This window comes from Danio aesculapii, chromosome 17 (assembly GCF_903798145.1).
Source record: "Danio aesculapii chromosome 17, fDanAes4.1, whole genome shotgun sequence".
In the NCBI taxonomy this organism is placed as follows: Eukaryota; Metazoa; Chordata; class Actinopteri; order Cypriniformes; family Danionidae; genus Danio; species Danio aesculapii.
Window position 1 is genome coordinate 31,959,543 of NC_079451.1, and position 26,641 is coordinate 31,986,183.

At 36.5% G+C, this 26,641-nt stretch overlaps 1 protein-coding gene across 1 annotated transcript; it reads left to right on the forward strand.

The window, feature by feature from the left end:
* Positions 1–539: 539 nt before the first annotated feature.
* Positions 540–26,429, forward strand: ccdc6a (coiled-coil domain containing 6a). Its single transcript, XM_056477729.1, has 9 exons — positions 540–981; positions 4,022–4,171; positions 5,225–5,353; positions 6,586–6,689; positions 8,547–8,707; positions 11,341–11,497; positions 11,751–11,851; positions 13,035–13,156; positions 25,234–26,429. The coding sequence occupies exons 1-9, from the start codon at positions 688–690 to the stop codon at positions 25,405–25,407; spliced, it is 1,392 nt and encodes a 463-aa protein (XP_056333704.1). The 5' UTR covers positions 540–687; the 3' UTR covers positions 25,408–26,429.
* The last annotated feature ends 212 nt before the right edge of the window (positions 26,430–26,641 follow it).

Genomic DNA, 26,641 nt, shown 5'->3' on the forward strand with positions numbered 1-26,641 from the left:
ATATATATATATATATATATATATATATATATATATATATATATATATATATATATATATATATATATATATATATATATATATGTGTATATATATATATATATATGTATATATATATATATATATATATATATATATATATATATGTGTATATATATATATATGTGTATATATATACATATATGTATACATATAAAGTGCGTTAATCTTCACACATATCTGTACGTGTAAAATTAGATGTCTGCATTTTAATAAAAGCCCTAGATATCACTGGGGAAAATTGTGGGAAATAATATACAATTTTGGCAAATAATGGTGTTTTTAAATAATCATTCTGCAAAAAAAGCTTTTTGTCGTGAAGTAAACGGTTCAAAGCTTCACTCTTAACAGACATGACTCTATTTACCTCATCAACAAATGCTGTCAGAATGAATTGTTGATTCAAAAGATTCGAGTCTCAGCAGGATTGAATCAAAACCCCTAAACACTCTGTCCTCTCCGCCGCTGGACGGCGCTACCCTCTCTATTCGCCTGCACTTTCAGCACGCCCAGTCATTTCTTGGACCGTTCCCCTACAGTCGATCCACACTTGCTCCATCCCTCTTTCTCCCCAGCCCCTGAAACCCACTTCTACTCCACTCGAGGACCGTTGCAAGCTTTCGGTATCGTTACCGAGCGCGGCGCAGCATGGCGGACAGCGCAAGCGAGAGCGACACGGACGGCGCGGGCAGCAGCAGCAGCTCCGCCACCCCGCTGTCCTCCTGCACCTCGGCGGCCACCTCCACCGCGACCACAACAAACGCAGCCAGCAAAGCGCAGGGCGTCGTGATCTCGCAGTCCCGGCTGGAGGAGCTGACAAACCGACTCGCGTCGCTGCAGCAGGAGAACAAAGTGCTGAAAATCGAGCTGGAGACGTTCAAGCTGAAGTGCAAAGCGCTGCAGGAGGAAAATCGCGACCTGCGCAAGGCTAGCGTTACAATCGTGAGTCAGCCCGTGTTTTTATCGCTTTCATACACGCGACACACTTGACAACACCATCACCACATGCAAAGACATCAAAGGCACTTTATAAACCACACCGGCGTGTAAAACAAGTTGTTCGGGGCAAAATAACATGCCGTTGGGGCCGTTTAGCATGCTAGCATTTGAGCTAACGGTAAAATCAGGCAACAAAGCATGATGCCACTTTAATAGCCCACTGTGTGCTACTGTACATCACATGTTTGCTGCGTTAAAATGTTTAGATTTCAAAATGGAGAGTTACTAAATACAACTTGTGTGGCTTTGTGTTTTTATCTTAACGTTGTTTTATGGTCGGTAACAGTGACCACGCAAGGCGTTTACTGATTTACCACATGCTTTATCATACTCATGGATTTAACGCAGAGCGTGTTTTTGCACGTCTGGTCGATTCTGTTGAGGGAATGAGGTTGTCATTAGTGTTATATATTTGAGGCCCGTGTCAGGGTGGGAATTTGGCACTCGGAATATTTGGCCCAAATGCGTCAACATCCTGTATGTGAATCAGCCCTTCACTCAGACCATCTGCATTTAGACAAAGAGCCAACACTCAAGTGTCACTGGAGATACACTGACACTCAAATCCAGTGCGCCTGCATCTATTACAGTCTGGAAAGATTACATTTGATACTGGTTGTGAAGTAGTTTACTTAGTGAAATGCACCTAATCTTTATTGTCATGCAATTAAAATAATTCTGTTGGATTTTCTTACATTGCAAGACACGTTTTAAAGGGGTAGTTCACACATTAATTTACTCCTCCTCAGGCTATTATTATTGTCCTTATTCAGTAGAACATTTGAAGAGCTCAGATGCGAACACCTCTTACCTTGAATTAGCATTTTTATTTTCAGCCTTCTGTGTTTATGTTCAGTTATTTTACTTTAAAAGCAATGTAAATAACCTATTATTTGCCTTATAAAAGTGAAATTACTATATCTACACACACAGGAGCCTGAAAAAAAGTGCTCAGTTTAGAAGAAGAATTCAGGTGGCATTAGGAGGTTTTTGCATCAGAACATCTGAACTTCGTTTTATCTTAAACTGCAGTTTGGTAATTCATAGAAGTTTGAGAATCAAAAACATTCTGGTGAAGCAAAATTTATACCCATGACTTCTGAGGACACATTGTCAAACAGAACGCTACCTGCAACATTATTTATTACCTTTAATCTTTGTGTTGTATAGACACATCACACATGTTTTATTGTTCATCAGAATGGTGCATACAGTACTGGTGTTTGTCCTGTATACTGCTATCTGTATAAAGTAAACACACTGCATCAGATGCTCACTCAACCTCTGCTGATACTGTGAATTAAAAATAAAATTTCATATATAATGTTCACTTTCCTCCACAGTCTGATCATTTCACATCTAAAGACCGCAATTTCATCAAAAAACTCTTAATGTTCAACTGGAGAAAAATGTCATCTACATTTTATAGCCTGAGGGTGAGGAAATTAACATCAAATTTAATTCTGGGGGAAATTGAGCTAGAGTTGGTTTTATATTCGCACATTTGGACTTCCTCCTCAGTATTAGGGCTGTGCGATTTGGGGAAAATATCAGCGACTTAATTTTGTAGTTAAGCCTCAGCTCAATATTCTGTATCATAGCTTCTTACTGCTATAATGCAGTGAGTGTTAGTAAAAAAAAAATGTTTTCATCAGCATGGTCAACACCACACTTTGAGCTAGACTTTATTGTAGGGATAAAAGGCATGCTAAGAGAACAGTGGGATGAAGGGGAAGTAAGAGGATAAACCGTGAACAGGTAGGCATGTTGATCAAGCGTCCGACAATGATGCCCAGAGACTCTTGAGTGGAGGTACTGTCTCTGTAATATTTTGGTAGAGTGATTGGACTCCCTGATTCAACCTAGAAGTGAAGAGAGGGTTATAGGATTGTTAAAGGGAAGCGAGGAAATAGAGGGAGGGTGGGTTCGAGAGAAGTAGAAGTAGAGTGCTAGAGGACTGGTCTGCCTTAATAAATTTTATATAGTAGGTGATTGATTAAGAAGACAAAGTGAGGCGTGGTGCCGCTGCTGAGCCTTTGTTAACAAGTTAACTACATTTAAACATTCAGAAATGAAACACTGCTTTTTCTCTAGGGCAAACATAGTCAGTTATTAATTATCACCTGGTACCTGTGGTGCTTTTTAGGTGCTGGTTGTTGCATTTCCTCGTGCTGTGGCAACAATTCTGCAACAGCTCTTTCAAATTACCTGGTTTTGTTCGGTGTCTGTAACTTTGAAACCAAAATATTCCCATATTACCAACGTGCTGTTTTTCTTTGATATGAATTAGTCTATTAATGCTTCTGAAGCGGCAGACGCCATCATCCCACTTGTCCCCGCTTTCCTGTTTGTTTGTTTTATTGTGGGCTTTCTGCATAGGTTAGTCGCATAATTCTCATTGTGCAGAACAAAAGTGTCCTCACTCAATTGGCTAGTAAGACTGTCACCATTATGTAATACATATAAATTTCATATCACAGTCTCTTGCGATTAGCTAAATGCAACATTTCAAATCGCGATTCGATTTCGATGAATTGTACAGCCCTACTCAATATAATACAATTTCACAAAAATATTCTCTGCAAATTCTAAATAGTGAAATCATATTAGCAGCCAGTGACTATCAAATACAACATTGTTCACAGTCTATTAAATAGTACTAAAGTTGTACTAAAGTCATACTTGCATGTGATTTCAGACGGAATATTCAAAGTACCATAGTATACAATATAGGGAGCATGTCAAAATTTGTCACTGAACAAATGTGTGAATATAAAACCTTTACCTAAATCTGGGTGAACTATCCCAATAAATTCCATTATTATTCAAATCTAATAGACACAATAGTTTCAAAGATGTTTGTGAGAAATTATTAGCTTTTAATTGGTTACTGAAACATTCAGAAAGAGTTTATTTTTTCCTCAAAAGAACTCTTTATAGTAATTGTCATTTTCAAAAGTGTTTAATCTATATCTTTCTGCAGCAAGCGCGAGCCGAACAAGAAGAGGAGTTCATCTCCAACACCTTATTCAAGAAGATACAGGCTCTGCAGAAGGAGAAGGAGACGCTCGCTGTCAACTATGAGAAAGAAGAGGAGTTCCTCACCAATGATTTGTCCAGGAAGCTCATGCAGGTGAGAAACTCTATAGCTCATCAATGTACGTTTGAGGTCAGGGGTGGGAAACGGTATCTCCTGAACTTAGAATTACCCCCTGAAGGTAACGTTCACAACTTTTATAAAGTTACTGATCAGCAGCTCTTTAATAGTTTCAGTTCTTGTGCAGCAGAAGGTAAGCGAACAACAGAAGCTGATCAAACCATATGACACATCGTTTTGGTATTGTGATCGTTACTCAGACTGATTCTGGCTTTTCTTAGCTGGGACCAGATGACAATGTTTATGGTGCGTGTGTTTAGTAGGTGTTCAGTAATGTGTGGAGGAGTAACGAGAGATGGTGAAATGAGTGTGTGTATTAATGAGTCACACCAACTGTACATTTATACTAAGGATTGGGGATGTAAGATTTTGTAATGTTTTTGAAAATCTCCCATGTTGACCAGGGCTGCATTTATTTTAACATGCACAGAGATAAAAACAGTAATATTTAAAAATTATTGTAGTTAAACTTTAGAAAGTAATTTATCTCTGTGATGTTAATGCTGAATAAGCAACATTATTACTTAAAGCTTCAGTTCCATGTGTTCCTTCAGAAATATTTGTAAAATGGTGATTGCCCAAGAAAGATTTTGAAAACAGCATTGCTTGTTATTTTTGTAGAAATTGTGATGCTGTTTGGAATATGAATAGGAACAGCAAAATAAATGGTAACTAATATACACATTTAATTGATTCATTCAAGGCTTAACAATTAAAGGTTAAGCCTCTATGGCAGAGTTTTGGGGCAGTTGTTAGACTTGTTTCTGACCCTTTTAGGCTCTTTGTGGTCAGATTTTCTGAGGCTTGTTGTGTTTGCTTTTTTGGCTTGAGTAAATTTGCTTTTCAACAGCAGATGAATTGTAAACATTGATGCAAATATTCACGATAAAAATGTAATGCTATGGTGAATTTGCAAATATGCTTAGGATTTTGAAATGCTTATCATGAAAAATGGTTTATCATTGTAAGGACTTTGAAACATTACTACTTTGTGTTTTATTATTTTAATGCAGTCTCTTTCTTTTACAGCTTCAGCATGAGAAGGCCGAGTTGGAGCAGCATTTGGAGCAGGAGCAGGAGTTCCAAGTCAATAAACTGATGAAGAAGATTAAAAAACTGGAGAATGACACCATCTCCAAACAGCTGACTCTAGAGCAGGTACCTTCAGATCAGGGTCCCCTCTAAACCACTCATTCTTGGCTTTCCACTAACTCTACACTACCTGACAAAAGTCTTGTCGTCTATCAATTTTTTAGGAACAACAAATAACTTGAGCTGTAGTTGATCATTTGGTATCAGAAGTGGCTTGCATGAAAGGCAAAAGCCTCTAGATTACGCTTATTTTACCAAAATAAAGTATGATCATGCCTTGATTTTTAATTATTTATTTATGACAGTAAGGTCTGACTTTGCTTAGACAAAAGTCTTGTCACTTAACAGAAATAATGTACAGTATAGAATATAAAGACATGGTGCAGTGGCAAAAGAATTAATATTGTGTATGACTCCCATGAGCTTGGAGGACTGCATCCATACATCTCTGCAATCACTCAAATCATTTATCAATAAAGTCATCTGGAATGGCAAAGAAAGCGTTCTTGCAGGAATCATCAGTTGATCAAGATTCTTTGGATTTATCTTCAACGCCTCCTCCATCTTACCCCAGACATGCTCGGTGTTCATGTCTTGTGACTGGGCTGGCCAATCCCGCAGCATCTTGACCTTCTTTGCCTTTAGGAACTTTGATGTGGAGGCTAAAGTATGAGGAGTGCTATCCGGCTTAAGAATTTGCCCTCTCCTGTGGTCTGAATGTTATGGGCAGCACAAATGTCTTGATACCTCAGGTTGTTGATGCCATCCACTCTTGAGATCTCTCGCACACCCCCATACTGAATGTAACCCCAAACCATGATTTTTCCTTCACCAAACTTGACTGATTTCTTTGAAAATCTTGGGTCCATGCGGGTTCCAATAGGTCTTTTGCAGTATTTTGTGATGATTGGGATGCAGTTCATGATTCATGGGAAAAATCTTCCTTCTGCCACTTTCCAAATGGTCAACTAGAAGTCAAGTTATTATTTGTTGCTCTTACAACTGGGATCGGCAACAAGACTTTTGTCAGGTAGTGTTTTTTTAGACAAGTTGTGCTTTCAAAACAGAACAAGTGCCTTTAGATGCCTCATTTCTATTATTAATTTGGCCCTTTGCCAGTTCCTGGGTCTGGAACACGAACTCAGCCATCTGTACTGCTTAGAACAGGTTATTCTTAAGTAAACACATTTTGTACTTTTGCAAAGCCCCATGATTAATATTGTATCCCAGCATTTTCCTTGAGATCATGTGGTGTATTATTGAAACCATAGTTTTATTAATTGCATGTTTGTGTGTAGCTGCGGCGTGAGAAGATTGATCTGGAAAACACTCTGGAACAGGAGCAAGAGGCACTGGTCAACCGGCTTTGGAAGCGCATGGACAAACTTGAAGCAGAGAAAAGGTAGGCACCTGTAATGTCATCGTCTTTCTGAAAATAAGTGTGATATTCCACTTCATCATACAGCTCACTATTATGGGGTTTTCCACCGTTTTTAATACTTTCAAGTATGACCTCAACTGATGCTCCAAGCGAGCCATACCGATATTAAAAAGTGATGTGTAATACATGCAGATTATTGAATGCCTGGTAAAATCATCACTACCCATGTCATTAGACACCGAAAGAGGTTTACATATGAGGTCTAGTATTGGCTACATAAGACTTACACACTCATACGTTTTGAAAGGGGAAGAGAAACCTATTTGTAACTTTCATTCAATCACAGTGGAATGAACCGCCAACTTATCCAGCATATGTTTTACACAGCGGATGCCCTTCCAGCTGCAACCCATCACTGGGAAAAATCCATACACACTCATTCACACACATACACCAAGGACAATTTAGGTTACCCTATTCACCTGTACTGCGTGTCTTCGGACTTGTGGGGGAAACCGGAGGACCCGGAGGAGACCCACGCAAACACGGGGAGAACATTCAAACTCCACACAGAAACGGCAACTGACCCAGCCGAACCAGCAACCTTCTTGCTGTTTGATGAACGTGCTGCACACTGTGCCACCGTGCAGCCCTTAATTGTAACTTGTCTTAAAGAAATTATTTTTTAAAGTATTAAAAAATGTAGAGAAATTTAAGACCCTTAAAAAGTAGAGAAGTCTTCAATGCTATTAAATTGTATAATTTTTGATAATGTCGTTTATAGTTAAACTGATTGCTAAACTTTAATCTGTGATCATTAAGGTGCTGTGTACTTTATGAAATCTGCTGTTTTGCTTACAGCAATAACCAAGCCAAGAGTAAAAAAAGCCACATGCTCATTTTATTTTATTTGTATTTTTTTCAGTTTCTAAAATATGAATCAGCAAAATTGCTAGTAAATAAATGAATCTAAAGTTTCATTAATTCATTTAAAGGTTAGAGGATTTGTTAAAGCTTTTTAAACTGGTGTAATTATTATTGTTTGTATTTCTCTTTCTTATGAACTTTTCATAGGGGTAGTCGGGTTAATAAATTTTCTTGTTCTTTGTTGCCACCCTTCTGAATTATGTTGCATTAAAAGTTATCACAAGCCGAGACTGTGCATTTGTGCTTTCCTATAATCAGCATTTAAATGTACTGCAAGTTAAAATGTAGCCAATGTTAGGAGTTGAAACCTAAAGTGGTGATGAGGTCTTAAAATATATGGAAAGAGCCTTAATAAAGGTCTTAAAAGGCATTAAATTTGGTTCTCGTATTCCTGCATATCCCCTGTAATAGATTTTAGAGTTTATATTCAGGAAATATTTTAAGGGAAATGTTTAAAAAGGTGTCTTTTTATTAGTGTTGTTGTTGTTTGTATAGTTTTTTGTGCAATTGTTGGTTATTAAAGAATATTTATGATTGGAAATTATGTATGGAATACATAAAACACCAGAACAGCTAGATGTGGATGAAACAGCACATGCACCAAAAATCAAATGCAGCTAATAACGGGCTGTATCGTGGTCAGTGGAGGAAGTGCACACATTCCTCTCGTTGATAGCAGAAGAGCAGATCCAACTAGAGCTTGATTAAGGAACATGGAATTAAACGGTTTTTAGGAAGTCATTCAACCCTTGGTTATGCACTGTTACTATCTCACTTACACTAATGTCATGGCACTAGAAGTGTCGCAACTATACGGAAGCAGTATTAAACTGCGGTGGAAATATACAAGTTGTTTTAAGTCAAGTTGCGTCACACAGTGGAAAAACACTATGATATGATGCATAAAACATTCAGTCTCATGATTTCACTGCTCTTGATTGTGATTGGCAGGATTCTGCAGGAGAAGCTTGATCAGCCAGTGTCAGCACCGCCCTCTCCACGTGAGGTTTCAATGGAGATTGACTCTCCGGAGAACATGATGCGACACATCCGCTTCCTGAAGAGTGAAGTGGAGAGGCTGAAGCGCAGTCTCCGCACTACAGAACTACAGCGTGAGTCTTTCTTCTCACACACAAGTGCACTAACATTCTGCCATCATGCTACTGCCAGAGGCAAACAAGCTGCAGTACAAACTGGGAAACAGCCTAAATGGTAATCTTCAGTAGCTCATGGTGTCCATATGATAAAGAATTTCATTTTAGGATTAATATGTGCCTTTTCATAGTCCAATGGAAAAGGCAAACCGGAGGATTTTTGAAATATATAACTTGGTATGGTTTTGGGCTGTAAATGGGTAATAAATACAAAATTGTTTAGTTAATGGAGACCTGTTATGCAAAACTCTCTCTTATAAGTGGTTTAACACAGTTGTTTAGCAGCAGTCTGTGAATAAATCCAACTTCTAATGGTAAACATTTATTAATTTTGTTTTTTTAAAACACTTTTTTTTATTTTTGAAACACTTTGATTAACATTCTATTTTGTAAATGTCACCAGTATGTGTTCTGATCACATGTGCTTGATTGTACACTACATCAATAAAGTGTTTAGACTTTTAAAAACTCTGTTGTAAAACATTGAGCTACTAAAGCATTGTTCTTATGATGCTTTTCAGCAGAGGGAAAGTGCAAATTACTTCCAAACACTTCAAATATAGTCTGTGTTAGTAAATGCAAGACTATTTATGAAATCCAGGCATAAAACTGTATGACAGTGCTTCGGATGACTGATCTAGAACCTACAGCTAATCAGTCTGTCAGATTCTTTAGTGCATTACAGGTCTTAAGAAAAATATAAATGATAAATTATCTTAAATAAAACAAATACATTTATAGAGATGGTATAAGTATATAATTTCACTCACCTGGGAAATGGAGGCCACGTGAATGGTTTGTGAGCACAATTAAGTGCACACAGCATGCCATGTCATCTGATAATTGTAAGAAATAATTCCAAAAGGCAACTGACTGTAAAGGCACATAAAACAACACAAAAAATATGATGAATATGCAGAGTTAAGCGGATAACCTGCCGGAGTCAGCTGAGGTAAAGTGACGGCGACCAGCGAGACCTAGCTGTCACTCAAGTGGCCACGCCCTTAATTATGCAAACTTAATATAACCTAATATAAAGGAAGCGGATGAGTTATAAAAAATGTACCCCCTCACAGTTGTCATGAAGGTTAATATTAGCTATATGAACCAAAATCTGTCTTTTTACCAGGCTGTAAACACCTTTTTTTCTGCTGTAATGTTGGCCATTTTAACAGTGGGCTCAATAGAAATTTGCTCCATATGGAACCAGGACTAGCGAAATTTCGATGAATTGCTGTTTTAGTTACTTCTATATTGGCTTCCCTAGGGAGAGCGGGAGGTTGCCGCTTGGCTGACATAAAGGCATGTCTAGCCCTGCCCTCTTTTGAAAAGTGGGCTGGGAGCTCAATAACATTTAAATTTAAAGCAACAGTTACCGAAATGGCACAATAAGGAGCAAAGCATTTTAAAAGAGTTATAAAACATTTAGCATTTGGTATTTTGTGCTGAATCTCCACATACACACACTAGGGGCTACTCTTATATAGTCTCTGACCAGTGTATGTTTTTTTTTTTTTAATGGAGATATGTGTTTTGGGATGTAGCAGTAGTATGTGGCAGAGAACAGTAGTTTTAGTCTCATCATGAATACTCTTTTGCATGGTGTGTGGTGTACACTAGAGGGAGATGTTTTTACATTACTGTCTGATAAGTACAGCTTTCTCAGCTCATAGTATTACACTCATTAGAGCTTTAAGATGGGATTATCAGAGCAGCTCTTTGAGTCAGCAATAAGGTAGATATAAAAAGCTTAACTTAAGCATGCAAATATTGCATTTAATCATATATTGTTCAATTACATGAGTAATATATAGAGTTTACAATAATGTATGCATGTATACACAAAGCAATTGAAGTTTACTTTAATATTTAAAACAACATAACATGGAGGATAAACTTTTTAATTGTAAATCTGAAAGCGAATTTTGAGCACTTTGTTTTTAGTTGCCCATTTTAATGTGGTATTGAGAAAAAACAGAAACAGAAAAAAATATTGTGTGTATATGTAAATCTATATATATATATATATTTATTTATTTAATAAAATATATAAAAAAATTTTTATAATAAATCAAAGTTTTGGTCAAGCAGCCCACTCTTAACAGTTATGTCCCCTGCCCCCCCCATCCCCCCGCGCCATAATCAAGCACCCTTATCTATTTTAAATGGCCAGTCAGTACATTAAGATCAAACATTATTATTTTTGGGTGAACTATCTCTTGAAATGTCATATTGTCAGTACTAAATGGGTAATAAATACTCTTAGTTGCATTTTTAAATATTTTTTTTAACAATAGTCAAGACCCATTCTAATGTACAGGAAAAAAGACATGAAAGACTCTATTACGCATTTATTGTTTCGATGCTTGAAAACCCAAGAATATTTAACTGGTATATGTATATAAATAATTAAAATGAATTGATGAAGTGATTGGTCATTTATTAAAACTGTATAATCTAAATAGTGTCTTCTGCTTCAATTTTTTTTCTTCTTTTTTAGAATCCTAAAACATTGCTTGTTCTCTGGTCTGCATTACAGCTTGTAGATGTTTTGTAAGATTTGTCTGCGTTTGCTTCCCATCTCTCTTCAGACACAGAGAAGCGGGCTCAGTATATTGAGGAGGAAAGGCAGATGCGGGAGGAGAACATTCGACTCCAGAGGAAACTGCAGAGAGAAATGGAGAGAAGAGAGGCTCTGTGTAGACAACTGTCAGAGAGCGAGAGCAGCCTCGAGATGGACGATGAGAGGTGCATTAATCACGCACACACACACTTAGAGGCAACAGATTGCTTTGATCATAACCTTATCTATATTTAAGGCTTTTCCCAGTCTGGATATGATAAACCTCACAATAACCAGACACGTGGATCTTAATGTGACCCTGTTTCTAAGCATCCTAGAAGTGACCTTGCAGAAAAATTATAATGAGAAGCATGCATTGACAGATTTTTCTTCTTGTTTAGCAGCTTGTGTCTCACATCTTTCTGTCTTTTCTTTCAGGTATTTTAATGAGATGTCTGCTCAGGGTCTGAGAGCTCGTACAGTGTCCAGCCCAATCCCGTACACCCCATCTCCCTCTTCCAGCCGGCCCATTTCCCCTGGTACATGACCACACCATTATGACTCTTCTATAGCAAAATAACTAATGATGCAGTGCGTTATTGTTTACATGTTTGGGGTCGGTAAGATTTATTTTCCAGATATAATGCATTAAATATCAAAAGTGTCAGTAAAATAGCATAATTTATAATGTTGCAAGCAAATGCTGCTTTAAATGCAGCTATGGAACAAATAATGAGACCACTTGAAGTTTCCAATTTTGTCTGGATCTTCTGGATTTATTAGGATTGGATTTGGTCTGATAACGTTTTCAATAATGATCAAATAATTTCAAATAATACAGTAATCTAAGAACTATTCCGCCAAACATTTTTAGACGCTTCTGAAGTTAAAGCATTAATATCATGTTGTCTAAAATGAGCATAAACGTGGTCAAACTGCTGAGAAGTGGTCTCTTAAGGCACTCATGGCTATCTGGCACAGCCTTTGAGTCAGTTCATAGTGTTATCGTTTATTAGACAGACATGTTTATGGAGTGTAAAGTATTATGTAAGTTGTACTGTACTGAGAGGCTCCATTATGTCAGACTCTCGTTTTCAGTCTTATGCTGAGATCAAAGAGGATTCCATTTGAGAACATTTCAGATAATCTAGTCTATGTTTTATAGGTGAAAAGTTGATAGTTGTTAAACACAAAATCGATAAAGCAGGTAGGTAATAAGGTAAAATAATCTTTAAGGTAACACACTGCATGCAAAAAGTTTTTGTTTTTACGCACCTTTCAGTTTTTAGTTTCACACTATATATATATATTTTTTTTAAGTTTAATGAAAAGAAAACATACAAAATATAGTTTTAATTGTTTGTTTTTAAACCAATTTTGTCTATAGAGTTCTATTAAAAATCTAGTTTTAAAGGCTGTATTGAAGCAGCATAATTGACTTTGTTTCATATATATCTCTATTCGCCAGACTTTTGAGGAGGGTTATGATTATAGTAACCTCATCATTTGATTGAAAAATAGAACCATTAGGGATGCACGATATATCGGTCGCCATATCGAAATGCTATTTTTATTGTTATTGTTATCGGTCCGATGTCAAGAACTGCCTGCCTCGTTCTTTCATCTTTATTCATACATGTTTATGTTTTTATGAATGCAGTCAGTATAGAAAAGCAAAGGATCTGATTGAATGTGATTAGCAGATGCTGTTTTTGTTTCCAGGTTTGTCGTACGCTAGTCACACGGTTGGCTTCACTCCTCCAGCCACGCTGAGCCGAGCACCGCTTCCCCACTACACGTCTCCTGGCTTGCACATCCACCCAGGACCCTCACACTCTGTACAGGTACACACACATGCCCAACATGTATATAAACACACTCATGTTGACGATGAGCAGGATGTTTACACGCAGAAAACAGCGTCTATCATGGGTGGCCTGTTTTTAGTTAAGCAAAGACACATTGGAATGACTCATGTGTGAATCACCTGGTGACACTTGACCTGAGGGTGATTTTCCTCATCGTCTTTGAATGTCTAAGCTAAGAAACTCCAGGCCTGCATTTCCCAAAAGGGTCTTAACCCGAAGTAGATTATAGAATCATTGCCACCTATTGTCTTGAGGATCCACTTGGCTTATGATGCTTTTAAGAAAGCAAAGCCAAGTTCTGGGAAACTTCCGTCGTCCAAATAAGATAAAGCACAAAAGCTGCCTTCTTTCTCCTCCTTTGCAGTGTATTCTGACCTTTTAGTTTGGTGAGATAGCAGGGCGTCCTTCATTAGAGAATTTACTCTGCCTAATCTTATCGATCGCAAACACAAGAGTGCCATGTCACTTGTATTATGTAACCCAGATTGTAATAAATTATAATGGAGAAAACAGTGATAAGATATCAAACTTGCTGAAAACAAACATCCAGCATTACCTGTCACAAGTGATGATGGCCTACTTTTTAAATGTGGCTAAATTTTGGCTATACATTTTTTTTAAAACTTGCACATGGCCTCTCTGGCATCAAAGATTTGACCATTAAAAGGATAGCTCAACCTAAAATGAAAATTGTCATCATTTGCTCATTCTAGTTTCAGACTTATGAGTGTTTCTTCTGCTAAACACAAAAGAAGGTATTTTAACAAATGTTGGAAACCTTTAACCATTGACTTCCATTGTAATTGTTTTACCTACTATGGAAGTCAAATGTTTCCAACAGCTTTCAGAATACCTTCTTTTGTGTTTACAGTATAAAGAAACACCTGAATATATAGTAATAACAATAAAGTTTATTAACTACTTGAAAACTAACTGGTAGATGAAACAGCAAAACAGGCTATCTCCTTGAAAGTGACAGTGTTTAATCCCTCCTGAGGACCTAAAACCTCCAATTAATTTGTATATAAATGAGACATGGGTTAGGGTTAGGGAATGGGACAACTGCATAAATAATAAAGTACATGAAATTAACCCAAGAATAAATGAAAGACACTTTGCAAATTATAATTTTGAGACCAGGCATGAACAAACTGTCTGTACTAGATGTTGAATTGGACTTTCTAGGTTGACTCATTTGTATTTACTGAATAACGAAGCACCCCCTAAATGTAATTATTGTTAAGCTGCTCTTACCATGAAACATATTTTGTTGGAATGTGGAAGTTTGAATACAATTAGACAAAATTTTTATATAAGGAGAGTACTTTGATGGTTATTTTTAAAAAGGTATCACCAGGAAGAATCTTAAATTATTTATCAAAAATTAAACTGAAAAATCATATTTAACTTTTTAATATATTTATGTGTGAATTTTATTTAATTTTATTCTATGTATTACTGTAAGTAACTTTTTATTGTAATACGAATTTGTTTTTATTATGTAATATTTTTATGTATATCCATTTTGCCATGAAATAGCCATAAGTTGCTGATGTGGCAATACATAGTAAATAAATAAATAAACTTTATTTTTAGATAGTTAAGTGCTTTCCACACATAGACTTTACTTGGGCGGTCCACCTAGGTATATTAACGGCCACCCAAGTATATTTGGTGACATCTATTTTTTTACTATTATCATCCTTTTACCTTTTTTTTTTTTTTTTTTTTTTTGCATCCGGCCAAAAGCCAAACAAACGTGGTCGATTAACCAGTGGAAAATCTCCTCTCGCCCTACATGTTTCCTACTTCTCATTGTGTGAACGCGAGAACTGTCAACACTCACATGCTCAGCAGAGACGCTGAGACCTGCCTTTTTGACACTTAAAAATACATCCGTCCGGGGTTTCTACATCTTCTAAAATGTCTGGGATTCGGCTTTTGGTTTCGCTTTCTAAAGCTGTCAATTGTATGCGTTTTTGCATTACTTTTATATTCTTAAATCTGATTAACTTTGCTTGGCTTCGCAGCTGACAGCGTTTGTACAGCCAGCCGCAAGAGCGAGAGAAACAAAAAATAATTAATTCTTTGATCTAGTCTACTCAGATAAACTTTTCTATATACCTAGAGAGGAGGAAATTACATCTAAACTGGCTACAAAATACTCATTTGCCTTATTTACTCTCTTTATTCTTGTAATTATTATACTTTTATAGAGATATTGTGTCTTTTTATTGCTTTGTTATTTTTCTCATTTGCTGTATATATTTTTAAATTTGATAAAGTTGATATATTACATATTTTATACATATCTAACATGCGTTGGCAATACTGTACAAAATGTCAGCAGCAGATTTGACCTGTCAGTGGTGCAGGTGGCTGCTGAATAGAATAGAAGTAAAACAAATAGTGGATTTCTTTTTTTATTTCAACTGTCTTTTTTTAAACCTTGAATCTATTGAAAAGAAACAGTGTATAACAGTGTCACAGTAAATAAAAATGTGTTTCAATCCGGCTTCCACCACAAGTATATTTCAAGCATGTGGGAAGCACTGATAATGCCTTTAAAAGTAGCATCCCAAGGCACTTGACAGACATAAAAAGATAGTAAAAGATACATACAAGGATTGATGCAAAGAAAAAATAGAATAATAAAAAACACATAAAATAATAATAATAATACTAATAATAATAGTTATAAATTTAAAAATCAAATAAAAGCTACCCTTAAAAAAAGTATGTTTTAAGACCCAATTTAAAAATACTCAGGGATTCTGCATTGATAATATCAGAGAGTAAATATTTCCACAATCTAAGTGCCAATGAATGCCCAATCTCCCATAGATTTTAGCTGCGTTGACTGAGCAGTTAAAAGACCAGCATCAGACGAGCGAAAAACACGTCTAGGAGTGTATGGGAATAAAAGCTTAGATAAATATTGTGGTTCTAGACAATTCAAGGTCTTGTACACAAGCATGAGGATCTAGACAGGAACCCAGTAACTTTTCGTTTTTGCGTGATCTCTTAAATTTTACCATGCTTGTGGATCTTCAAGCAAAACATTTAAGAATAATTGTTTTGCCCTTCAACTTGTCTCAAAACTGGTTGTGATTTAAAGATTGACTATCTAGTGTAACGGATGTTATTCATCACACTCAGCATTATGTAAGAAAGGAGTCAAATGGCAGTAATGGTTAGGCATATCAGACTGAAATGGTTTAAAAATTACATTATGGTTTCTCTAAATGTGTGTCAGGTTCATTCCAGCTCAGACAAGACCCGGACGTTCTGCTATCACACTTCCTGTCATTCAGGGCAGCTGTGGTGTAATTGAGGTCACATTGTAATGTTTAAAATTTAAAAATTTTCTAATATTTTCTGTTATTTCTATACAAAGCCATTATACATTTGGGTCCAGTAAGTCTCTTACTGTGACCAAATCTGCTTAAAAAAAAAAAAAAAAACTGTAGCGAGCACAGTAAAACCTCTGAGACGGTATTTGTTCATTTTTAGCTGCTGTTTTATGATCCAACAGAAATTGGTTTAGTATGCTAAATGTTTCACTCCAAAATTAATATTTTCTTGCCATTTCCTCATTCTCAAGTGGTTCAAAGTGTATTTTATAGATATTGATTGATTTTGAATATTATATAATACATTTTAGATATTTAAAAACATTTATATTATGAGTTTGAAATATTTTAAAGAATGTTGGAAACCAGTAGCTATTGACATAGTGGGAAAATAAACACTACAGATTATACAGTCTTATGCAAAAGTTTGGCCGTCCCTGATGATTTTCAGAATTGCAAGCCAAAGCCTGCTGGCCTTTCAAATCAGCAATTTCATTTGAATATATTTTATACACTAGGGAAAAAGCAACATTTCAGTTCTGACATAACATTTATTTAATCAACAGATGCAATGCAATTTAAGTAATAAAAAAAAACAGACCGGTACAAAAATTTGGGCACTCCAACAGAATAATGAGATTGATCTTTTGTATAGCCATCTTTTGCTGAAATAACAGCCTGTATATGTTGCTTATAGTCAAGGATAAGCCCTGAGTTCTTTTCCTTGCAAATGTCTCCAGTTCAGTCAGGTTTGATGGGTGCCAAGCATGAACGGCCCTTTTCAAATCAACCCATAGATTTTCAATGATGTACGAGTGTGGGGACTGGGATGTCCATTCTACATCATTGTATTGTGTCTGAGGATGAATTACTTGGTAGATCTGGAACTGTGCTTTGGCTCATTGTTCTGCTGAAGCATCCAACCCTGCTGTAACTTCAGCCTCTTGACTGATTTCTGAACATTGTTCTTCAGAATCTGTTGATACTGGGTGGAATCCATGTGACCTTTAGCTCTGGAAATGCTTCTAGTACCTGTGCTTGCCACACATCCACACAGCATAATGGACCCTCTGCCATATTTTACAGTAGGGAGCAGGTTCTTCTCCTGGAATGCTGTGTTCTTTTTTTCAGCAGGCAAAGCACCTATGATTGTGGCATCTGTCCACAGTATATTTTTCCAAAATGATTCAGGCTTGTCCAGATGAGCCTTTGTCCATCTCAAACGACTCTTCTCATTGGCAGAATGCAGAAACGGCTTCTTCTGCGTCACCTTACGTTGAGCTGCTCTTTGTGAAGAATGCGCTGAACTGTTGAACGATGTACAATGACATTATCAGTAGCAAAATGTTCCTAGAGCTCTTTAGAGGTGGTCTATAGTTTGTCTGTGACCATTCTAACCATTCTTCACCTTTGCCTTTCAGATATTTTTCTTGGTCTAGCACATCTTTCCTACACAAAAAAATATTTCTATGGCCTTCTTCTTTCTTACTATATTTCTGACTGTGGAAGTAGAGACTTTAAACTTTTTGGATAGCTTTTTGAATCCTTCCCCTAATTCATGTTGATGAATTATCCTAGTTTTTTGGTCATTAGGAAGTTCTTTTGAGGTTCCCATGTTGCTACTTTCTGGTTCACAATAAGAAGCACAACTAGCAATCAGCTATTTTAAATATACTTTTCCATGATTGGTTGCACCTGTGTTGGGATTGTAAGGTTCACTAAATCACTCAAATCAATTTTGTGTTGTTATCAATTAGCATTTAGTGACTACAGGTTTTGAAATCCACACAAAAGAGAGGGTGCCCAAACTTTTTTTATAGCCTGTTTTTCAGTTTCGTTTTAATTTAACACATCTTAATACTGCTACACTACAGATTTCTGTCTGAAAGACATGACATCATCTAGCTTTCACTATAAACCCAATGGCATTTCACTGTGATCTTCTCTTATAAAGAAAGAATACTATATTATACAGCCACAGAGGGGTGCCCAAATTTTTGCATAAAACTAAGTGAATAGCAACCAGTATTTGACTTTCTTCAAAATATATTTTGTTTTTAGGAGAAGAAAGAAATGAATTTATGTTTGAAATGAGTGGATAACATAATTATTCATTTTAAAACTATTCCCCTAATTTCCTAAAAATCATATTGACCCTAGACTTTTGAATCATGGTTTATAATTCCTTTCAAGCCATTTGGTAACATTTAACAGCTGCCATGTGGATTTAATGTGTCACTTTATCAGGTTTAATGTTAGCTAGCAGATAAATAAGTTAGCTATAAATGTTCAAGAGTGAAGTAACAGTTTAAACCAGCCTCACTTTCAGCTTAGGCATGTTCTGCAACACTCTGGATATTTTCCAGTTGAACTGAGGCCAGTAATGTAAGACTAGTCTCGTCACAGCAGCAATTAGTCCAGCCTGATGTTTATGTCGGTTGCACAAATATGACCCCTCTATTTACCAGTAGAGACTTTGATGAAGTGATTGACTGGGTAAGAACATTACATAACCCCTCTCCTTCCTGTAATTGGATGACTCATTGCAAGTTTTAACACACTGTTGTTTAAATAACCCAGATTTTAGTAAAAAGTAACATTTTAAAAGACTTCTAGACAAGATTTTCATACTCAAAGGACTTTGAATGCTCTTAATTTTATTTTTTATTTATTTATATTTTATATTTACTTTTTTTGGTTCATTCATATTTATTTATTCATTTATTAGGTGCTATCTCTTATTGAAATATGAAGCTGTTGTTAAAATTAGGCCTGTCACAATAATCAAAATATCGACATGACATCAATAATTTTTGGTGACACAACATATATTGACCATACAAAAAGAAATTTATCAGCAGATTGCACATCCTCTATCTCTGTTGGAGGTGTCAGTGTCAGTATGGTTAAAATAAACACTATAGTATTTACTATAAATTACTTTAGTATATTTTCATGTGGGTTTCTGACAACGGAAAATAGATCTGGTAGCAGATATCGCAGCCTCTTTTTTTTTTTTTACCTTGCACTTTTTTGTTAAAATTATTATTTAGAATATGCATTTTCTCATTTATTGCATTGCCCAATTAATAAATTGTTAAATTTACAATAATTAAATGAAATATTCTTAAGAATAAAGTCCAAATCCACTTTTGCTATCTTAAGGACTGAAAAATACGCTACCATGGCGCATGGTCTAACAGGGTTGTGCTTATTCTCTTAAACCAATCACAGTCTCATCTTCCATTCTCTTTAAGAGTCAGTTGTGTCACGCCATGATGCTTTTGGTATTTATATGGCGGACTTTATAAGTGGAAAAACGGAAGGATTCACTAGCGAGAACAGTTGAACAGACCATCTGCACGAGGATAAAGAATGAGCCTCCTCAATTCAGCCTCTTTACTTTTACTCTACTTCCCTCCTTTACTTTCGTGGAGTAAGGAACCAGTGGAAACTCACTCCACTGAAGACACCCATTAGCCTACATATTTAATTACAGTTGTTAAGCCCAAAGATTTGTTTCAAGAATATTTCTAAATTCAGTTCTAATTTCCAGCAACTGAATAAATGAACTATAATGATGAAGTGTGGTCAAACAACAGAGTTATTTCCAAACACACATTCTATTCTTATGCCCCATAAGGTGATTCATATGTCTCTGAAACCCAACAGGAGGACAAATCTTTTTATTAAAACAAATATAAATATGCATATAATAAATAATACTCATAAATAAGTAATATTATAAAAAATTCAAATTGTCATGAATAAATTGAAAAAAGGCCCTGAACATGAAGGCATAGAGGTAGCGGTTTCTGTATTTATGTTGAAAATAATCATTTCTGTAACATTTTAAACCTTTATTTTTTGTATTTATTTACACATGTATTAATATTTATTACCTTTAATATTTGTGTATTGCTGCACATCCTTTGTGTATTAAGAAATGTGTAAGTGTTTTAACCTGCATAGGCGCATAACTAACGCGCTCTGTTCTGAGCTTTAGACCAGCTTTTACTTGGTTAGTGGCGCAGTCTATTTCAGTTCCTCAAATTAGCAACGCACCAACAATGCGCCTTAACACGCCCCCTTTATAGACCAGCACACCCATTAGTCCATAAAGTGGGGCAAATGGATTTGCTATTTAAACAGTGTGGTGCAAAATGTAAAAATTAGGGTTGCGCTGATCTAAAAATAGCAACAAATCGTGCCAAACACATCTTGTGCCTTATTGGGCCGAGTGTATGATGGGGCCCTAAAATATATGTACATTTCAAAAAAGCACATAGTATTTCAAATCAAGTGTAATATGTGGACAGAATGAAATTGGTACTCTAAAATTTTAGGATTTGCATTTGTGATCCTTCATTGTAATAAAATCACCTGACCTCGATGCAGTATACTTTCGGCGAAGATGGCCTGAGGTGGCAGTTCAACTGATTTAGTTTTGTAATCGAGAATTTGAACTTCTTACTACACGGGTGACCGGCTCAGGCTTTCAAAGAATAACATTCAGTGACAGGTTTGGATTAGTTGCTAATTCGTGACACAAATGATTTTTGCCAGATTTTGCTTTCGTGATAGCGGTTTGAACACTGTGGATTATATTTTCCCATTGGGGAGCTATTCGCTGGAGCAACAGTGATCTGTTTGTTTTAGCAAAGAGCGGCTGGATCACTTTCATGTCCTGCAGTGCCATGAAAAAGTCAGGTTGTTTTGATAAAACCACGAGTGACAGCAGAGCCAGACCTTTCCAACACACTTCTAGGGGCCAGAGTTGTACTTTCACATTCTGTTTGCACATGTAAACACTCTCATATGTCAAATAAACTAGGTGTGATGACAGCAATGTGCATTATATGTGCTGTATCATTACTCTAAACGAGTCACTATAAGTCACACTAGGTCAAAATCACATTATTAAGAGAGAAAAAAATGATTAGTTGTGTTAGTGTATAATGCTTTAGAATTTAATTATGAAATGTGTAAAATAGGCTACCAACAATAGCTCTAAATTAAGGCTGACAGATATATTGTAGGGCTGCTTATACTGTGAATAACAGCTAGTAAAGTTGTAAATAACGTTTAGTATGTTGCACAGAGCGATCATTTGGGAGCTGCACAGGAAGTATGTTTTGGATGTATGTTTTTTTTTCCTCAAAGTGACTGTGTCCATGACATGAGCCACACTCTGCAGTGAAAGTGAAAACGATAGTGTGCACATCATTTAAATGATCATATATGATATGTTTTTTTTTTTTTATTTCATAGCTAAGAAAGTGTTGTGCATGAAAATAAATGTTTACTGGGTTTGTAAAACTACTCTAGCCTATATAATGTTAAATGGAATGTAAGAGGGAATCTGATAATGACAAATTTCTGATTATAAATAATGGTCTAATAATGTTGTCAATGACAAATGACAAGCATATATCTCAAACATAATTATTCAACATCAGAATAATAAATAGCTGTATTCTCATGTCATCACTTAACTGTGAATGAACAACTAGGACATATTTAAAGTCTGTTCAAGTCCACAATTTCAAGTTTATACAAAATGCAGCATTTTAACCAACAGTAGACCTGCACATAGGCCTAATATTATTTTTGTTGTTTTACATTTACATGTACATTTAGTCATTTAGCAGACGCTTTTATCCAAAGCGACTTACAAATGAGGACAAGGAAGCAATTTACACAACTATAAGAGCAGCAGTGAACAAGCGCTATAGACAAGTTTCAGGTGTGTAAAAGTCTAAGAAGCAAAGCATTAGTAGAATTTTTTTTTTTTTTTTGAGAGAGAGAGAGGGCACGGTTAGTGGTATAGCCAGAGAGGCAGTTGCAGATTAGGAAGGAAAGTGGAGACTAAACAGTTGCGTTTTTAGTCGTTTCTTGAAGACAGCAAGTGACTCTGCTGTTCTGATGTAGTTAGGGAGTTCATTCCACCAACTGGGCAGATTGAATGTGAGAGTTCGGGAAAGTGATTTCTTCCCTCTTTGGGATGGAACAACAAGGCGACGTTCATTCACAGAACGCAAGTTTCTGGAGGGCACATATATCTGCAGAAGTGAGAGCAGATACGAAGGAGCACAGCTAGAGGTCACTTTGTAAGCAAACATCAGAGCTTTGAATTTGATGCGGGCAGCAACTGGCAGCCAGTGCAAACGGGTGAGTAGTGGAGTGACATGTGCTCTTTTGGGTTCATCAAAGACCACTTGTGCTGATGCGTTCAGAAGCAGCTGAAGAGGTTTGATAGAACTAGCTGGTAGCCCGGCTAGCAGAGAGTTGCAATAGTCCAGTTTGGAGAGGACAAGAGCTTGAACAATGAGTTGAGCTGTATGTTCAGATAGGAAGGGTCGGACCTTTCTGATGTTGTAGAGTGCGAATCTGCAAGATCGAGCAGTTCTAGAAATGTGGTCAGAGAAGTTCAGTTGGTCATCAATTGTTACTCCAAGGCTTTTTACCATTTTGGATGCAGTGATGGTTGCTCCATCCATCTGGATTGAAAAGTTATGGTGAAGAGTCGGGTTGTCAGAAACTTCAAGCATTTCCGTTTTCATGAGGTTAAGCTGGAGAGGATGATCTTTCATCCAGTGTGAAATGTCTGACAGGCAGGCTGAAATGCGAGCTGGAACCGAGGGATCATCAGGGTGAAAAGAGAGGTATAGCTGGGTGTCATCAGCATAGCAGTGGTAGGAAAAACCATGTTTCTGGATGACTGTTCCTAAAGATGCCGTGTAGATAGAGAAGAGAAGTGGCCCAAGCACAGAGCCCCAAGGTACCCCAGTGTTTAGATGCTGTAGGTTGGACACCTCTCCCCTCCACGACACCCTGAATGACCTGTCCGAGAGGTAGGAACTGAACCATTGAATAACAGTGCCTGCGACGCCCAGTGACTCAAGCGTAGATAGCAGGATCTGGTGGTTTACAGTGTCAAAAGCAGCTGATAAATCCAGCAAGATGAGGTTTTACCATATGTTTGATTATTAACAATAATAGCCTACTGATTATAACCTTTATTTAACATCTACAGAATTGTGATTTTAAGCAAAAATTTGTGATTCTCATTTTAGCCAGAATCGCGCAGCCCTAATATATTGTTTCAGCATCTTTATCGCAAAGTGATCAATCGCCATAGTCAAATCGCTGGATATGCAATGTTGAGCCTGCATTGTAATGGCTGTGACTGTATGAGGATTTTAAAAGCATACAGGGATAAGAAATTAGACCGTTTGTAACTTTTAATAAATTTAATAGCGATTCATTTTTTTGAATTGGTTATATAAAGACTATGCAGTGTTATTTTAGATTGATTACTAACATAACGTGTACCTGAATACAGATTGACTCTTCGGAAAGCAATAAAATGCTGTTTATTTAAAAAGCACCTTTTTCTTTATTGAATTCATCTATTTTATTGCATTTCATACAGAATCATTTCAACGAATCTAAAATGATAAATTCTAGTAATCTAGTGAAATTGTAAACGTAGCGCAATATATATTGCAGAATGAAAAATATATTTCCATATCATGCAGCCCTACTATAAACACATCATTCACAACCATTTTATAGATTTATTTTTATAACACACACACAGACACATTAGTGCATTTAGTGATTCAAAATTGAAAAGCTATTAAAATCCAGAATAAAAAAACATCCTGAAAAAAAAGCCTTAAATTAGTTGTATATGCTCTTCATAATACTGGTGTTTACAAGGGCTGCACAATATATCTTTTCAGCATTGATATAGCAATGTGATCCTTCAGAATAGTCGCATTGCAGGATCTGCAATATTGAGTTTATATTATAGTTCATCATTTAAATGTGTTTTTAGATACCTGTAATTGTTTATTGATCTTAAAAGCATTCAGGCATAAGTAATTGTACCATTTGTGATTTAAATGTATTAAATATTTTTTATTTTTATCATTAAGTTACTGTACTTGAATACTGTTTGACTCAGAAAATGATAAACTATTTCAATTGTATTTTCTTGATTGTATTTATAAATTTTTATGTGTGCAACATACAGAAATGCACTGCATATAGCACAGACTACAACAAAAATATGTCGGGGGACCCCAAGAATTTTATAAATGTTTATTAAATTTTATGGAGATGCAAATAGTAAAGATGAAGTCATCAATCTCTGACTAAACATGTGCATGAAAATACTCACAACACATGCAAATACAGAAACGCACTGCAAATAGCACAGACCACAACGAAGATGTGTCGGTGGACCCCAAGGATTCTATAGATTGTTTATTAGATTTTATGGCAATGCACTCACACTGCAGAGTCATCCCAATCCAACATTATAAATTCTTTCCGAATAGAGATATGAAGTTATGGTGAAATTGTATTCATATTGCAAAATAAAAAAATTATCGCAATGTTAGAATTGAATTATGTAAGTGGCTTTTGAAAATACCGTGTGGTTTTAGCAAAAGCTAAACAATTTGCTGAATTGTTCAAATAATTAGTAAATTGTACTTGAGTTTAAACATTTGGGTTCTTCAAGAATTTGTTAAGAATTTTAGAAAGAAGACGCTTATGGATACCAATGTTGGATGTCAATTTTATTCTTGATTGCTTAAAGTGTTCATTTTGACTTGAATTTGCTTCAACTGTTGTACAGCAGTGTAGATCTCATTATAAGCTTGTGTTTTATTTCCTTTCCTCACACAGAGGCCGTCCCCAAGGAGAAGCACCAGCCCAGATAAGTTCAAGCGCCCGACGCCTCCTCCCTCCCCGAACACACACTCTGGAGCACAGCACCCTCCTCCTCCTCCTCCACAGCCCATGGTTCAGTCCGGCTCCTCCCACTCTGTGACGTCACAGAACCCCCCCTCTCAGCCTTAATGCATGCACCGTGCGCTACCTTAAGCTAGGCTGCTCCAAGCTAGGCTATACTACTTCTACAACAACAACAACAGCAGCAACAACATCTCAGTGATTCTCCACTGGGCAAAGGTTGGAAAGGATTGGAGCGGATGTGGAATTAGAGGACTGTTGGACTGGGAATGTGAAAAGTGAGATTGTGTAGATGCTTGGCCGACTGACAGATCCATAACCAGCCCCATGCCGCTAAATTTTGTTATTTTTACTGGGGTTTTTTCAGTGAAGTGATCAAGCTGGTTTTTGGAAATGATTGAGAAAGTTTAAGAGGGAGTCGTCAGCTGCCTATGTCTGCATTTTGTTTGTGGGACGTCTTTCCCTTGCCCCTGTTTAATCTTAATCGTTTTAACAGATCGACTGTTAAATGCAAATCAAAAGTGTGTCATTTAATAAACAACAACACGTTCAATTGGATGATATATTTCTCTTATATGACAAGGTTGAATGACCTGAATCTGAGCACATTTGCCGTTGGGGTGGCAGTAAAATCTTTTGTTTTCCTTTAGTTTTATTGTCTGTTTGTTTTAGGCAGTTTGTGTTTGTGAAACAGACGTGTGCGCGTGTGGCTCTCATTGGCAGCATGTAGATGGTAAAGAAAGCAGACTGAAATGTACTGCAAGAGCACTTGTTGCCTCTCTGCGTGTGTATTATAGTGGGATTGTAGTGTTTGTGTGTGTGTGTGTGCGGGTGTTTGTGTGTGTCTGCACAGCCATAGAGGTTTCCCTGGTCGGGGACCAGTCTCTCTCCCTGCTAGAATCCAAACATCATCCACTACGAAAAAACAAAGTCAATACTGGTTTCTGATCAGCAGCTCGATCTGTCTCAGAGCCCTCGCTGAAAAGTGAGCATCCTCAGTGCTTAATCAGATGGGGATTTTTGCTTAATGCCAGTGTCATATAACACCTGAACATGAACCGACATGTTGATGCTACAAAACAAGGTACTGTTGAACAATTAACTCAACATGATTAAATGCTTGTACAAAAGTCTTGTGCGTGTGCTTTGTTTTATTTGAATTGTTTGTTCCAGTGACTGAATTATGTTTGTAAAAATGTACTAACCTCGATATTTTTAGCAATATTGTGCCTTTTTTCCTTTATTTTTCAGCCAAGTCCTAAAGGAAGACATCTGAATTCATGACTGATAGATCATGTTTCTGCTATTTTGACATTTTGAGATCTGCTAATCGGGGTTTATG

Coding starts and splice junctions, on each gene's coding strand:
- ccdc6a (XM_056477729.1), top strand. CDS start 688: ATGGCGGACAGCGCAAGCGAGAGCGACACGGACGGCGCGGGCAGCAGC. Junction 982..4,021: donor GCAAGGCTAGCGTTACAATC/GTGAGTCAGCCC, acceptor ATCTTTCTGCAG/CAAGCGCGAGCCGAACAAGA. Junction 13,157..25,233: donor GACCCTCACACTCTGTACAG/GTACACACACAT, acceptor TTCCTCACACAG/AGGCCGTCCCCAAGGAGAAG.